This window comes from Lipotes vexillifer, unplaced genomic scaffold (genome assembly GCF_000442215.2).
Source record: "Lipotes vexillifer unplaced genomic scaffold, Lipotes_vexillifer_v1.1 scaffold149, whole genome shotgun sequence".
In the NCBI taxonomy this organism is placed as follows: domain Eukaryota; kingdom Metazoa; phylum Chordata; class Mammalia; order Artiodactyla; family Lipotidae; genus Lipotes; species Lipotes vexillifer.
In genome coordinates, this window is record NW_006779962.1 from 1,178,074 (window position 1) to 1,193,251 (window position 15,178).

Genomic DNA, 15,178 nt, shown 5'->3' on the forward strand with positions numbered 1-15,178 from the left:
TATAAAATAGATGAACAACAAGGTCCTACTGTATAGCACAGGGAACTATATTCAATATCTTATAATAACCTATAATGGAAAAGAATAAGAAAAAGAGTATTTACGCCTAACTGAATCACTTTGCTGTACACCAGAAACTAACACAACACTGTAAATCAACTATATTTCAAAAAAATATTTTTTAAAAAATAAAGATTATTTGTTGCCAGCAGATCCACGTAACCAGGAACGAGGAAGGAAGTTCTTCAGGCTGGTGGGAGATGATCCCAGTTGAAAAAGCAAATCCTTAGGAAGAGGCAAAGGGTGACAGGAAGTCAATACGAGGATAGGTGTAAAGTGCTCTCTTTTTCAGTTAAAAATGTTGTTAAAAGACTATTGAATTTTTAAGACCAAAATAATGAAAACGCACCGTGTGGTTAAACTATAGTTAGAAACAAATTTTACAACAACGGTAGTAAAAAGGATTGTGGAGGGGTTGGTACGTGAGGGGTAAAGTCCCTTGAGGGGGCCAGTATTCATTTTTAATGTATTCCCTGGGCAACCGCTCAGTGTAACACAGAGGAAGAACCCCCAATTCAAGGCAGATATAGAATGAAATATTAAAAATGCTTGACCAGCACAAAGGAAGCAAAGCACAAGGGAAAAAGGACGGGACGTAAATGGAAGAGGACATGGGCAGACCCAACACAGGGACATCAGCAATCACACTAAGTGTCAATCACGTGAGCACAGATAAGAACAGCAGCAAATCCGCGATGCACTGCTGGCGGGAAACGCACTGCAAAGGGACGGCAGGGCAGGAAGGGCACTGCAAAGGGACGGCAGGGCAGGAAGCTGATGAATGAAAAACACACACTAAGCAAACAGTGGCCTTGAAAAATGCACCCTCCGGAGTCTCAGTCCATTGTCCCGTGTTCTTGGCAGCACCTGCCGGAAGAGACTCCCTGGTCACACGACCAGGCTGCTTCCCCAGGATCCTGGTGGCCAGATGGGGCCGTGGTCCAGAGCCAGCGGAAGGAAGGAAGGTGGGAGGGAGGTGCCTCCCCACAGGCCCGATGTTGCCTCCGTGGGGCCCTCCGTGTTCTTTCCCACCCTGCTGGCTGGGACGAAGATGGCCCTCAGGACAGCAGCCGTCTTTGGAAGGTGGCAGGCATGTGTCGGAGGAACGTGGGTCTTGAAGTCACCCCCAACTCGTGGGGCTGTTAGGACCACTGTATGCGAGGTCACAGAGATTTCAGGTTTTATCTGCTTCAGACCTGATTAACCACTAACGAGACGCTCGGCATGTAGTTCCTTGTAGTGCACGTTGCTTTCAAATTACATCATAGTTCATACTGTATTCGTATTATGTAATTGTTTGTCTCTTTGATTCTTTTCTGTCTCCCCTCAGTAGCACACGGTCCTCTCCAAGCGTGCAGGGATCGTCTGCTCTGTTTCCCCCTGTGTCACGGGGCCCAGAGGAGCACGGGGCACATAGCAGGTGTTCACTAAACATCCCTTTCTCTCTTGCTGGTGAGGCCAATTGAACGGGAAGCCAAATCCCTGTGCATTGGCCCAGGGGATGCTCATGGGGCACCAGCGGCATCCGAGTTCGGAAATCCTGGAGCGGGAATAGCCCAAGTGCAAGGCAGCCAATGACCAGACTTTCATTTCGGATCATCCTGGATTAATCCTTCACTTGCTGTGTGAGCAGCCTTTCAGCTCCAGCAGGGAGCCTCGCAGGGATGCTGGGAATGTCTAATTCCTGTGCGGGGGCCATTAAAGATGAGGGTTGAGCAGGAAAAGGTGCCCTGGACCAGTAACCTGAGCACAGGTTCCTAAACCCCTCACCGTGGGGGGCGGACATGTGCACCGGCAGCCAGGTGCTGGGGAGTCAGGATGGGGAAGGAGGATGGGAGGGGGTGGGGGCAGGACATAGCATCCCAGGACCTCTGGGGAACAGAGTTCTAATCCTGGCTCACCACTAGCAGGCTGTGTCGTCCCCAGACAGCATCCTTCCTTCTCTGCGTCTCAGTATCCCATCTCTAACAAGAGATGCCCTCAAAGGCACCGCAGCTGAGCTTGCCGTGTGGGGCTTTCTCTCCTCAATGGTGCTTCATGGCTAACTTTTGTCTCCTTTCTGGCACAGAGAAGATTACTCAGTGTGCTTCTGTCTTTTTAAATTAATTCAAATGCAATTTGTTCAATTTATTAACATTATAAATTCAAAAGTCCAGTGATTCCTGAAGCTTTTAAGTTGGACTTATAAACTTTATTCTATATATAACAGGCCCATTTGAATCACTTCCTTTAAGGGGCCTATGAGTAATTCACTAAGTTAACAGCTTTCAACGTTTTAATTGCTTTTTCAAAATGAATGTATTCACATTTGTGCTTTCACATTTCAGTTGTCTTCCTTTAACAAACCTTCTGAGTAGAAACTAATTTTTAGAAATCTGCTAATGTAAACATATGAACGTGATGAATTTAGGGGTCTCAACTATCAACTATAAACACAGCAAGATTTCCACATAAAATCACTAACTCGTTCCATTATTCAAGGTCACAATTTCAACTGGATTATCAGGCTGTTACTGTAACAGGCCAAATTCTCTTAAATGAAGCCAACACTCCAAATGCCAAATGGACATCAGTTTATTGATGCTACAGTATGAACACTGTGAATGTCAGCCTCTTGCCCCGTCTACACTCGGTGAGAAGCACAGCCCCGGCTAGGAGGGCAACCCTCACCCACATAGCACAGATGCTAAGGGGCTTTGTTCCAGCCCCAGCTCGTGGGGGGGGGGGTGTCTCTCTCTCGCATTCTGTCTGCACATCCCCAGGGAGCCCACATCCCAAGGGAGCCCACCTCTGCTTGCCGAGTCTGCCCCCACGATGGATGGGGTCTGGCATCCCCTGCTCTTGCGAAGTTTACATCCCAGCAGCAGAACACACCCCCATCAATCCGCCGCATGACACGACACTTTGGTGTATTGATTATTTTGAGCTGTGGGTGCTTGAAAACCAGCAAATACAGGGGGAGCTTTCTGTGCACTCCCTCTTTCTGCCTAAAGACAGAGCCTCCACAAGAAACTCAGCTGTCAGTCCCTCCCGGGGGGGTCAGCAACCAGGAAGATTGACCCTTGATTCATTACAGGAGAGGAGACCAGAGGTGGACACCACACTCAAACTGTCACAAACTAGCATACCTCCGCCTGCCCTGCAAGGCCCAGGCCCCTTCCCTAAAACCATTTCCTCTTGTCTAAGATGCCTGCCCCCACTCCCCTTCCCCTACTGAGACGGTACTGCGTCCTGAATTCTAAGTCACCTCGGGGAATTACTCATGCCCCGGGGTGTCTCCCATATGGACAGAGTACCTGTGCTAAGAACCTTCTCTGTGATTTTCTCTTGTTACTCTGTCTTGCATTACAGGGGTCTCGGCTGAGAACACAGAGGGTGGGGAGAACATTACTTTTCCTCCGCTGCAGAGTGGAGGTCTTTGAGCAGCGGTCATAGACTCAGGCCACACACCCCATGGACATTGAAATTGTCTCCGATGGACCCTTGATACTCACATGAGTCTGTCTGACTTGGGATCGTGATCCCAACACCCCACCTGGACAGGGGCTGTTGGGATGGGGTTGGGGGAGCAGGCTTGCCACCTCCGTCTCTAACGGGAGTCCCAGTGGCGGCTAGCCTCATCGTGTGGCTCTTCCCTGGGAAAAGCATGCAGCCTGGTCCCTCCTGGGGTGGGTGCCGAATGCCGCCCCCCAGCAATTTCATGGCCTCCCCCACCCCACCCCACACCTGGCCCCGCTTCCATGCCCCCCAGGCTGGAACTGCTGCAGTTGGGTTCACATCCAGCCTCTGTCAAGGTCCCAGGGCCACGCTTTGCGATGCTCCTGGCCTGGCCGCCCTTGCTTCTCTCCTGCTGCATGTCCACTGCAGTCGGAAGCCCACGGCACACCGGCCTGGGGAAATCTCCACCGCACACATCCTGCTCTCCTTGCCCCTCCCCTCTAATCACCCTAGACCCCAGGAGAACTTTCTAAATTTCTGTAGACTTGAAGCCCATAAAATGCAAATGAATTCCTCAAACCCTGCCCCCCTGAGAAGGCCTCAGGTGTGGCCTGGGCAGAGCTGGGTGATGGAGAGGGGGTGGGCAGGGCTGGCCCTTCCTTATGCAGGGCCTAGGGGGCCTGGTGGCTGGAGGGAAATGTCCCTGCCGACGGGAAGTGGGGCTGGTCCGCAGGGAGCACGGAAGTCAGATGCTCAGTAAGGAGGATCTGAGCCCTGGAAGAGAACCAGCTGAGGCTGCTCCCACCTCCAGCTGGCGCCACAAGCCGGGGGAGGAACTGGCTGTCCCCACCGGGAGGAGAAACAGGGCCAGAGGTGACAGTGTGTGGCCACAGCCCTATAAGAGCACGGGGCTCCTCGGGTGGCAATGAGGAGAGCGATGGAGCTGCGTGGAGTGGCCATAGCCATAGGGCCTGCAGTGCTGGCCACCGCCTTCCTGTACGCCGTGGCCTCCGCCCCCGACACCTGTCCAGGTGAGTCAGACACCAGGTAAGTAGGACCTGACAGCGGTCGGGTCTGAAAGCCGCAGGTCCCGGGCGCTAACAGCCAACTGTGCTGGGCCCCGAGATAAGCCCTTCTGGACAATATCCTTATTCCTCATGACAGCGCGTTACAATCATCACTCCTCAAAAGCGGAGACTAAACATTTTTGAACACCTCATTGCCAGGCTGCCCCTCCAGGACTGAGGCTGGGGGGAAGGTGGCTCAGGCAGGGTGGACCACCAGGCCAGGGCTCTGCCCTGCATCACCTCCACACCTGACTAGTGCCCACCAAAGGCGGGAAACTCAGTGCCAGGCTGACCCTTCATCTGAGACGGGTGACTCTGGCCACAGCCAAGGGCCCAGGCTGAGGTCGCCGCGTGGCAGATCCCCGTGGCTCGGGTAGCCTGTCGCCGGCTCTGCAGGGCTCTCAGGCCCAGGACGAGAGCACTGACTGGCGCTCTGTGTCTCTCTGCAGAGGTGAAGCTGGTGGGTCTGGAGGGCTCCGACAAGCTCTCCGTCCTCCGAGGCTGCCCGGGGCTGCCCGGACCCGCAGGGCCCAAAGGAGAGGCAGGCGCCAATGGACAGAAGGGTACGTGCTTGCGCTTGGGGGTGGGGGTCACTGAGCACCGGCTCTTCTCAAATTAGACCCCGGGTGGGCACTGCCCCCTGCGGGTCTCAGGTCGGGAGCTTGGGTCACGACCTTGCTCAGAGCTGGCGTCAGGAGCGACCCCTGAGGCCCACCGGGATCTGCCATTCCCTGAGGAGGGGGCTGGTCGCAGCTATTCTATGAGCTCACACCGGGGTACACTTCCATAGAACACCTGCTTCCCGGTCCTCGATCCAGCCCTGGCTTTACGTGGCCGTGGGCCAGAGTTCCAAGCCACGCGTACCTCGGTATTCTCACCTGAAAACTGAGGCCCCAGCGTTTTCTATCTGTACCACAGATGAGAAAACTGGGGCTCAGAGCAGTCAGCCATCACCAGGGAGGGTGGAGCTGGACCTCAACTCTGTAGGAAGGCCCCCGAGCGCTCCACAGCTCTCCCGTCGACGTGGTGGTCCCCTTGTGGGGTTTCGGGCCCCGAGCCTGGTATGAAGGGCAGGTGTGCACGCAGCTCAAGGGGTGAGTGCCCCGGGCCTGCGTGTGAGTGGACGCTCCAAGGGCTCCAGACACAGGGTCAGCTCGGAGGTCCCCAGATTCTCACGTCCTGAGAGGTATCCAGCTCAGGGGCCGTGGGCACCCAGGGCAGCTCCTGGGGATGGGAGGGCTGCATGTGCTCACCACGATGGGCTCCAGGCTGGGGGTCCTGCCGGGGGACACTGGGAAGAGGGGCCGGGCTGGGGCGGCTGCCCACCAGTGGGTGTGGTTAGTCCACCCCAAGCCGAGCCGGCACCCCCTCGGCCACCCACCCACACACCCACACCCCCCGGGGAGTGCAGCCTGCCGGCAGATTCTCCTGCTGCCTCTGCTGAGCCTGGGGCCACCTCTCCTGACCCTCCCCTCAGTGCTCAGGAGGAGGGGCAGGGCCCCTGGGTGGTCCTAGCCGCCTTCTCACACCAATAACGCAGACCTGGAAGGCCTCGTGGCGCCCGACCCCTCCTCTATGGAGGTGGAGAGAGAACCACCCCAGAGGGATGAATAATTGCCCCCGACCGCCCCTGCATCCAGGGCTGAGCACAGGGCAGGGCCCCTCCTCCCTCCCAGAGCCAAGGGGCCGGAGGGTCCTGTGTGACAGGGTCTCTGAGGACGTGCTCTTGGTCCCAGGCCCCCATGTAGCCGGAGGGGCTCTGTGACGGTGGCCTGGACCTGGGCTGCTACACTGAGGTGGTCGGGAGCCAGATCGCTGATGGTTGCCTGGGGCCCGAGCTTGGCGCGCCGGCCGGCCGGCACCGGGTAGCTGTGAGTGCTTTGTCCCCGACGCCTGCTGTCACCCTCGGGCGGAGTCCCAGGGCAGTGACCCTGAGGACACCGCAGCTGGGATGGAGGGTCAGGGCTGTGCTCCTTAGGGCAGAGACGCTCGAGGAGAATTCTTCACGTGGCCTTTGCCTCAAGGATGTATCTTTGGAATTTACAGGAGAGCGAGGTTCTCCCGGAGTCCCTGGGAAGGCGGGGCCGGCCGGGCCCGAAGGTACCAAAGGTGATAGAGGAGGACCCCGGGGCCTGTCTACAGAGACATGAGAGATGGAGACAGACAGAGAGAGAGAGGGAAGAGGCGGAGAGAGAGATGGGAGAGAGACAGAGAGAGGGAGGGGGGCCAAGTGACAGAGAGGCACCTGTCCTATTTGCTGTTTCCAAAGAGCTTCGAGACAGCGTGTGAACTGGGTCCCGGGTCCGGGGCCCAAGGTCCAGAGCAGCCTCTCATAACCCAGGGAAGAATCTAGGCCTCTGAGTCCCCCCGCAACTCCCCCGGCTGAGACCCAGGCATTGGAAAGGTGTGGGATGCGGAGCATGCGTGCGTGGTGCCCAGAGCCACAGCCCCATCCCCCACGCCCCAGCTCCCGAAGAACTGAGCGCTTGGGTGGTTTCCAGAGCGAAGGGTCGATGTCCACTGACCAGACGTCCTGTGCATCTCCTGTCTCTCCCCAGGAGACCGAGGGGAAAAGGGCGCGGGCGGAGAGAAAGGTGAGCCCCTCCGCCTCCCTGGGGTCATTGGGCAGGCTTTGCAGGGGGCTGGGGCGTCCCAGAGGGCTCGGCCACGGCCAGCACCACCTGGGGGAGGATCTCAGACCACACCCCTGGCCTTCTCCTTGCAGCCAGTGGGAGTGGGAGGAGGGGCCTCTGAGTCCGGCGTGCTTTGTCAGCGCCGGTGAGCGCTCAAAGCCCAGAGGCTCCAGAGCTGGACCCAGGGGACTGGCAGCACCGCCTTTACTACATGATTTTGGACATTTTGCTTATAATGCTCTGATTTATGCTCATTTATTTAAAAATGTGTAAAAGCAAGAAAAGGCAAAACGCCGAGACACAGTCACGTGCTCTGGCTACAAATACAAAGTGCGAGGTTGGGGCCCAGACTCACATCCCAAACGCTCCCCAGTACTTTCCACAAGCGGAGGCTGTGCTGGAGACACGGGCTGTGGAAAGCGATAGGCCTGGGGGCGCTGAACCTGCACCGCCGTGTGCCGTGAAGCCCAGGCGAGGTGGCCGGCACGGCGGTCCAGCCAGTGCCCCGCGGGACGGTACTGGCCGCCAGCCCCCAGGCAGGCCGGATGCAGTGGGGGCCAAGCAAGCCCAGTGATGCTGAGTCTAGGAGCTGATCCGCAGGGCTGGAGGCTGAGAGTCCTGCAAAGAGCTGGATGATGGTTTCCTTTCTCCACACTGTGTTCACGGAGCAACGGGGCTGAGGGGCACGGGGCGCTGTTTCCAGACGTGTGGCGTGCATGTCCTCTCTCCCCACAACAGGAGAGCCGGGGCAGCTTCATTCCTGTGCCACAGGTGACCGCACACACGCCGACCCCCGGACCTCTGCCTGGACCTGCTCCTGCTTGGGGCGGGGGAGGGGGGATCGACCAGAAGGCCAGCTGCACAGACTCAGGTTCCACCTTCCAAGGACAAAACCCTCTCTGCACATATCTTACTCCGCGCTTACCCGAGTGATAGGCAGCCATTGCCTGGATAACTCGAGTATATTCCTGGAGGAGGCCAGGTGCCCAGGAGACTTGGCGGGGACAGCCCTGGGAGGTGGGGGCCTGGCCGTCACAGCCGGGTGGCCTTGGGGGCTGCGTCTCTGTCCCAGGACTCAGAGCCCACCTCCCCCAGGCAGGTGTCCCTGCTCCTCCCTCCTCCCTGCTTCCCCTCCCCACTGCTCCAACCAGAGCTCCTGTCCTGGCGTCCATTCCCCGGCTTCCCTTCCCAGGACCTCGGACCTGTAAGGAGCTGCTCACCAGGGGGCACTTTCTGAGCGGCTGGCACACCATCTACCTGCCCGACTGCCGGCCCCTGACCGTGCTGTGTGACATGGACGTGGACGGCGGGGGGTGGACTGTGAGTCGGGGGCGCTCAGCGATGGCCGTGGGGTTTACCCAGTGATGGCCGTGGGGCTCCTGGGCAGGGGTGTGCGTGCCGGGGAGGCTCACCTGGTGGCAGATCACTCTTTAGTGGCCTTTGTGAGACCGTCCACTCCCTCCAGGCTGAGGCTGACCCCGTCCTTTCACTGAGGTCGGGAGAATCAGAAATGTCGGGGGGACGGGAGTGTGGACCCACATGGGAAGGAGTCCCGTGGCTCAGGGCTGTGGGCTCAGGCCCGGAGGTGCCCACTCCTCTGCAGCTGTGTGGCTTTGGGCTTGTCGCCTGCCCTCTCTGAGCCTCCGTTTCCTCCTTGGTCCCGTGTGGGTGTCCCTGACTGCCCCTGGGCTCTTGGATGAGACCCGCGTTCTGGTCCTCAGCCTGTGATGCCTGTGACCTACCAACGCTGCTCCCGCGCGGGGCCGGGGCGCTCTGTGGGGGGCGGCAGTGGGGCCCGTCTCCCCAGCCCTCCCCGTCGCGTGCAGGTTTTCCAGCGAAGGAGCGACGGCTCCGTGGACTTCTGCCGGGACTGGGCCGCGTACCAGCAGGGCTTCGGCAGTCAGCTGGGAGAGTTCTGGCTGGGGAATGACAACATCCACGCCCTGACCGCCCAGGGTAGGGCCACGGCCGGGGGCTCTGCGGTGGGGTGCCTGGAATGCACATGCCCCTGACCTTAGCCCTGGGCCATGTGGGCCAGAGGACCCCGCTCCTCCTGGCCCCCGGGGTGGTCACGTGTGACAGCAGGAGGGGTTATTACTCTGAGAACCTAGGACATGTATTCTCTTACACTCTCTGAGTGTTCAAATCGGAGGAGGTGGATTACTGGAGTGAAGACGACTTCTGTTCTCGGGACCGACCGTATCTAGAACCCGAGAGTCGGAAGTGAGGGGGCGGCCGTCTGGATTGGGGTGACCCTTCTCCCACTTCCAACGGTTGGTCCTTCCTTGAAACTGGGATCTCGGGCCCACGGAGCCCCTCCCTCGCGTCTCCCGCTCGGTGCATGTGGCGGTCCCCACGCAGGCCCCCTCACCCCACTTCTCCGTTCCAGAGAATCAGCTTCACAGCTGGTCCTGAGGTCATCCTTTCTTAATCCTTCCACTCCCTCACGGCAACCTTGTCGGTGTCCAGTCACGTGCCTGAAATTCTTACAGAAGTAACTACACATACAAAGGTTTCCTGCCGTGACATTCACAGCTTTTGGCAGGAGAATTTAGGGTTTCACACTAGAGCGAGGCTTCATTCCACTCGAGGTACACTGACCGTGGAATTTCAGGCATGGCTGATGGAACAGCAGGGGAGCTATTTGAAAACAGGGAGGCATCCCTGAGGTCCTCCCACCAGCCCAGCCTCTCACACCTTCCCCGTGAACTGTCCCCGATGCCAAGTTCAGACGTCCCCTAAAGCCCACATTCCCACCCCCCGTGCCTGGAGGCAGAGGGTCCCTTCTGCCGGGCCCTGAGCACCCACCTCCAACAGGAAGCAGTGAGCTGCGGGTAGACCTCATGGACTTTGAGGGCAACCACCGATTTGCCAAGTACCAGTCATTCAAGATGGCGGGCGAGGCAGAGAAGTACAAGCTGATCCTGGGAGACTTTGTCGGGGGCAGTGCCGGTGAGTCCGTGCGGGGCACAGCCGTGGCCTGGGTTTCAGCGCGGGGTTTGGGGAAGCAGGGAGGACCTGCTTAGCGTCCTGGCTCTGAGTGACCCTGGGCTGGGGCTCCCCTCCCTGGGTCCAGCTTCTCCGTCTTTGAATGCAGACACGAAGGTACCTGAGTCTCTGTGTAGCATGGGGACCAGTGACACCATCCGTTCCCACTCCCAAGGCTGTGTCTGCAGAGCAGTGAGCTCTTCTGAGTGGGACTTGAGGTCACTGACCCCTTTCCCTGCTAACACCTGGAAGAGGACCGTCATTTCATGTCAGCCCTTAGAGCCATATTCCCAAACTGGGCTCCACGGAACACAAACCCTGTGGGATCTTCTTTGCCAAAAAGACACCCCGGTCACAGGATGTGGGGAGGCATCTCTTATGGCGCATCCTCTTGAGAATTACCAGTGTGCACTCTTTCAGGAAAGGTGCTAGGGGCCTGGCTGCTTGTGTTGAACCAGAGCTGCAGAGAGCAAGGTCCTCCCGGGGCGTGGGGCGGGGAGTACTTCTAATGGGAGCCTTCAAGCACCCCTTTGACACACGTGCCTCCTCTGAGCCTCCAGGGAAGGAGCAGGGCAGGGACCCTCCTCTCCATGTTGCAGGTGGTACAGCTGAGGGTCTGGCAGGGGTGAGAAGGGCAGTGGGGTGCTACAGGAGCTGGGGTGAGTTGCACACCCAGGGCTGAAGATGGAGCAGGGGGCCCCGGGATGAGGTCGTGCTGTCCCTCTGGGATGACCGCGCAACCCAGGGAGTGGATATGAAGCCCAGAAAAGCGATGCAGGCTCGGGGAAGGGAGGGCACCTCAGGGGAGAGGACGGCACGGGTCCTGGTGGTCTTGGGGGAGCCAGAGGAAACAGGTGAGGCTGGAGGAGGGAGGCATGCGCCCTGGGGCAGAGCTTCTGGACCAGGTGGCTCCATCTGCCCCAGGGTGAGGCAGGATCTTGATGCCCTGGGGGTCAGCTCACACGTCTCTAGAGGGAGGTGGCACTGGGCAGGCGGCAGGGCAGGCTCCCTCTAGCCCGAGCAACACCCACACTCCCTCCTGAGCAGGTGATTCCCTGACGTCCCACAAGGACCAATTCTTTTCCACCAAAGACCAAGACAACGACCAGAGTTCCTCTAACTGTGCAGTGCAGTACCAGGGGGCCTGGTGGTACAACAGTTGTCACTCGTCCAACCTGAACGGCCGCTACCTTGGGGGGCCGCACACGAGCTATGCCAATGGTGTCAACTGGAGGTCGTGGAGAGGGTACAACTACAGCTACAAGGCATCCACGATGAAGGTGCGGCTCACCTAGGTGGGCGGGGCCCACAGCCCGGCCCCACGCCTCCCCGGGCCCCCTGCCTCCGGCCTCCCAAAGTCTCACTCAGTCCCCAGCGAAGGCCAGCACACATGCTCCCCCGCCACCCCTTTGCTGAACAAGACCTGCTTGCCCAGCCCCTCCTCTCTCATCAAAGGGTCCGAACCCTCGTGTTTGCTTTCTGGCAGATATCCTCCCAGTTCTCATTTGCGTCCTCGAACATCAGCTGTTTTGAGTATTTTTCCCAGAGCCCATCCACAGCAGGGGCTGTGGCCGAGTCAGGGAGAGTTAGGGAGCCCATTTAGCAGATGCAACCACTGATGTTCCTAGAGGGCAAGTGGCTGCTCCACAGAGCATCAGCCCCCAGCCTTAAGCTCCCACTTAATTTCATCGACGGGGTTGGGGGGGGGATGTCCCCTCCCTCACCCAAAGTCACCTGCCTCTCCCTGATATTGGTCACAGCATCTTCACTCATCTTTAAACAGGTCACTCTGAGACTACAAAACTCTCATTAAAAAGGGCCGGGGGGAGGAGTTAAATAGGGACCTTTCGGCTTTCAATCAATGCAGGGGGTGCTCTGGGCCAGCTTCCCCGGAGAGCAGCTGAAACACCAAACACAGATCCACAGGGAGGGCTGCGTCCGCCCAGCGGAGCAAGGGCAGCTGACTGTCCACATACCATACAAAACCCCGAGAGGCCCGGCCTCACACTGCACAATCCTCGGCTTCAGGGCGATGGTAGACCTCAGTGTGCAAAGCCGAACACCCTGACGGGAGATGGTTAAGGAGAGTTTTCTCAGTCTCTCGGGCCGGGGAGAGGTTTCTTAACTGGGACTTCAGAAGTACCAGGCATAAAGGAAAAGACTGATGGATTCAACCCCGTTAAATCAAAAGCTTCTGTTTATCTAAGGACACCGTAGGAAATAAAAGGAGAGTCACAGAGGGATAGAATCCCTTGGTCACACGTAGGTTATTCGTTTTCTACTGCTGTCTCTACTCATTAACAACAATTTAGTGGCTTAAAAACAAAGGGAACGTGTTATCAAAGTTCTGCTGGTTAGAAGTCCGACGTGGGTATGACTGGGCTAGAAGCAAGTTGTCAGCAGTGCTGGTTCCTTCTGCAGGCTTCGGGGGAGGGTCTGTTTTCTGGCCTTTTCCAGCTTCTGGAGGTCCCTGGCATTCCTTGGTTCATGGCCCCTTCTCCATCTTCAAAGCAGCAACTGCACATCACTCCGACCCTGCTTTCATGGTCCCATCTCCCTCTGGGTATAGTCAGAACAGGTTCTCTGAAGGACTCATGTGATTTGACTGGGCCCACCTGGGTATCCCAGGATCATTTCTCCATCACAAGATCCTTAGTTTAACCACATCTGCCAAGTCCCTTTTGCCATGTAAGGTGACATACTCACCAGTTCCGGGGATTAGGGCAGGAAATCTTTAGCAGGGGAAACATTATTCTGCCTACCACAACCTATTAAAAAAAAATCATGGTCTCATACCCAGAATATTTAAAGAACTCCTACCAATCAGTAAAAAAGTTTTAATAGCTCAGTAAGAAGTGGTTAAGAGATTTGAACAGACACTCCACAAAAAATGATATCCATAGGACCAATACATTTATAAAAAGCTTCTCTATTTGGTTGGTTCTCAGCAAAATGCAAATTATAACCAAAACGAGATGCTATTACACACTCATCGGGACCGCTAAAATTTGAAAAACTGACAGTACTAAATGTCAGAGATGCTGCAGGGTAAGAGGGGTTTCATACACTGCTGGTAGCAATGCAAATTGATGCCACTAACTTGGAAAAGTGTTTGACATCAACTGTTAGAGTGGAAGACACGCATTCCCATAACCTGTCAATTCCACTGCCTGACGTGGAAATAACTGTTGTGTGTCCCAGGGACCACGCCAAGAATATCTATAGCCAAGCTCTTCACAGCAGCCACACCCTGGCATCCACCCAAAGGCCCGTCAGGAGGAAGGCAGATAGCAATGCAAAGATAGTCAAGCACTAGAGAGCCACGCAGCAGTGCTAACTGGACAGCTACGGCCACACGCAGGACGGACAGAGCACAGCGCAGCAGCTGGCAGAGGAAGCTGGATTCACGGGAGTATCTATTGCTGGCTCCACCTTGTACAAAACTGTTTTCAAAGCAAAAATGTCCTGCCGTGTTTCAGACGCCTACTTAGGTGGTAAATGTATACCAGGAAAACAAGAAAGTGGTTGCACCTGGAGTGGAATGGGGTGGTCACTGGGAAGGGACACAGATGGCCTTTGGGGCTCTGGGTGGTGATGACAAGCATGTGGGCCACACGGTAATAAAAATACCTAGACTACACTTTTCATTTTATAGACTTTTGTGTACATGTTACGTTCACAATTTTATAACTATTTTTAAAGAGAGGGCACACCCATGATCCAGGGATGTGGGCAACATGCATATCTTTTCCTGACGTCCACGGTCATTGACTCAGTAACTGAGGAGAGGTCCCTGCAGCCCATCTGGGATTGACCAGACCCCACCAAGTCCTGGCCACAATCTCTCAACAGAAGTAAAGTCTGCTAGTTGATACTGCACTTTTCTTCCTCAGTAGGTAAGCATCTTATAAACCCAGGAAGACTTATAAGTCTAGAAACGATTCATATACTAAAAGCCATAGAATTATGACTTTCATACTAAGAAATCTGGATAGGTTTGGTATCTCATAGTCTCATAATGTTTAAAGAAGTTGGCCTATTGTAAAGAAAGTCTCATAAATCCAAAGTTAAATATGTCATTAACTAATTGACTTAGCCTTGTAATGTTATCTGGAAAGCTTGGTGCATTTATTTATACACAGTATTGGAATATGTAAGAAACTCTGGGCTCGTTGCATTTCTAAGTGAAATCATTAGATTTCTAAAAATTAATTAGTACTGTGAAGGTTTTATCCACTAGGCAATTGAAATGCCCAAGAAGGAATTGAATATATTACGCTTATTATCACCATTCAAAGTTTTGAAAGTTTAATGAATTAGATTTGTCCTATTCAAAGACCCTTAAAAGTGACTGTTAAGAGTTGCAGGTCTTGGGCTTCCCTGGTGGCGCAGTGGTTGAGAGTCCGCCTGCCGATGCAGGGGACACGGGTTCGTGCCCCAGTCCAGGAGGATCCCATGTGCCGCGGAGCGGCTGGGCCCGTGAGCCATGGCCGCTGAGCCTGCGCGTCCGGAGCCTGTGCTCCGCAACGGGAGAGGCCGCAGCAGTGAGAGGCCCACCTACCGCAAAAAAAAGAAAGAAAGAAAAAGAAAACAGATTTGCAGGTCTTATGAGTAGAAAAACAAGATCTGTATATGCCAAACATGAACTATTAGGCTAAGTTTTTGAATCTGTAGCTGTCGGAAACCAAACCTTAATTTTAAAAAACAGGGTCTTTCCTAAACACAAATGCCTCTCCAGCTCAAATCATCAAAGCTCAGTGATGTTTCCAACAGCTCCGTGCTGGTACCTGGGGGAGGATCAAATAAGCAAAATCCCGCAAGTCTCGTTCCCAGCACCCTCTCCTGAGCAGGAGGGGAGGTGGGGCCCCACCAGCAAGGTTTCAGCGCATGTGGGGTCATTCCCCCAGCCTTGTTCTCATCACCTTTTCTCTGATTAGTGAGTGTTTTTATTACCCAAACTTCCCCTCTACCAGCTTATGCTGTGGAGGCTCT

General features: G+C 55.8%; 1 protein-coding gene across 1 annotated transcript; it reads left to right on the forward strand.

Moving 5' to 3' along the window:
• The first annotated feature begins 4,435 nt into the window (after positions 1-4,435).
• Positions 4,436-11,481, forward strand: LOC103084777 (ficolin-1-like). The gene is made up of 9 exons (XM_007453089.1): positions 4,436-4,529; positions 5,015-5,128; positions 6,612-6,665; positions 7,124-7,159; positions 7,937-7,969; positions 8,391-8,518; positions 9,025-9,154; positions 10,016-10,150; positions 11,234-11,481. Exons 1-9 carry the CDS (start codon positions 4,436-4,438, stop codon positions 11,479-11,481), a joined length of 972 nt encoding a protein of 323 aa, XP_007453151.1.
• The last annotated feature ends 3,697 nt before the right edge of the window (positions 11,482-15,178 follow it).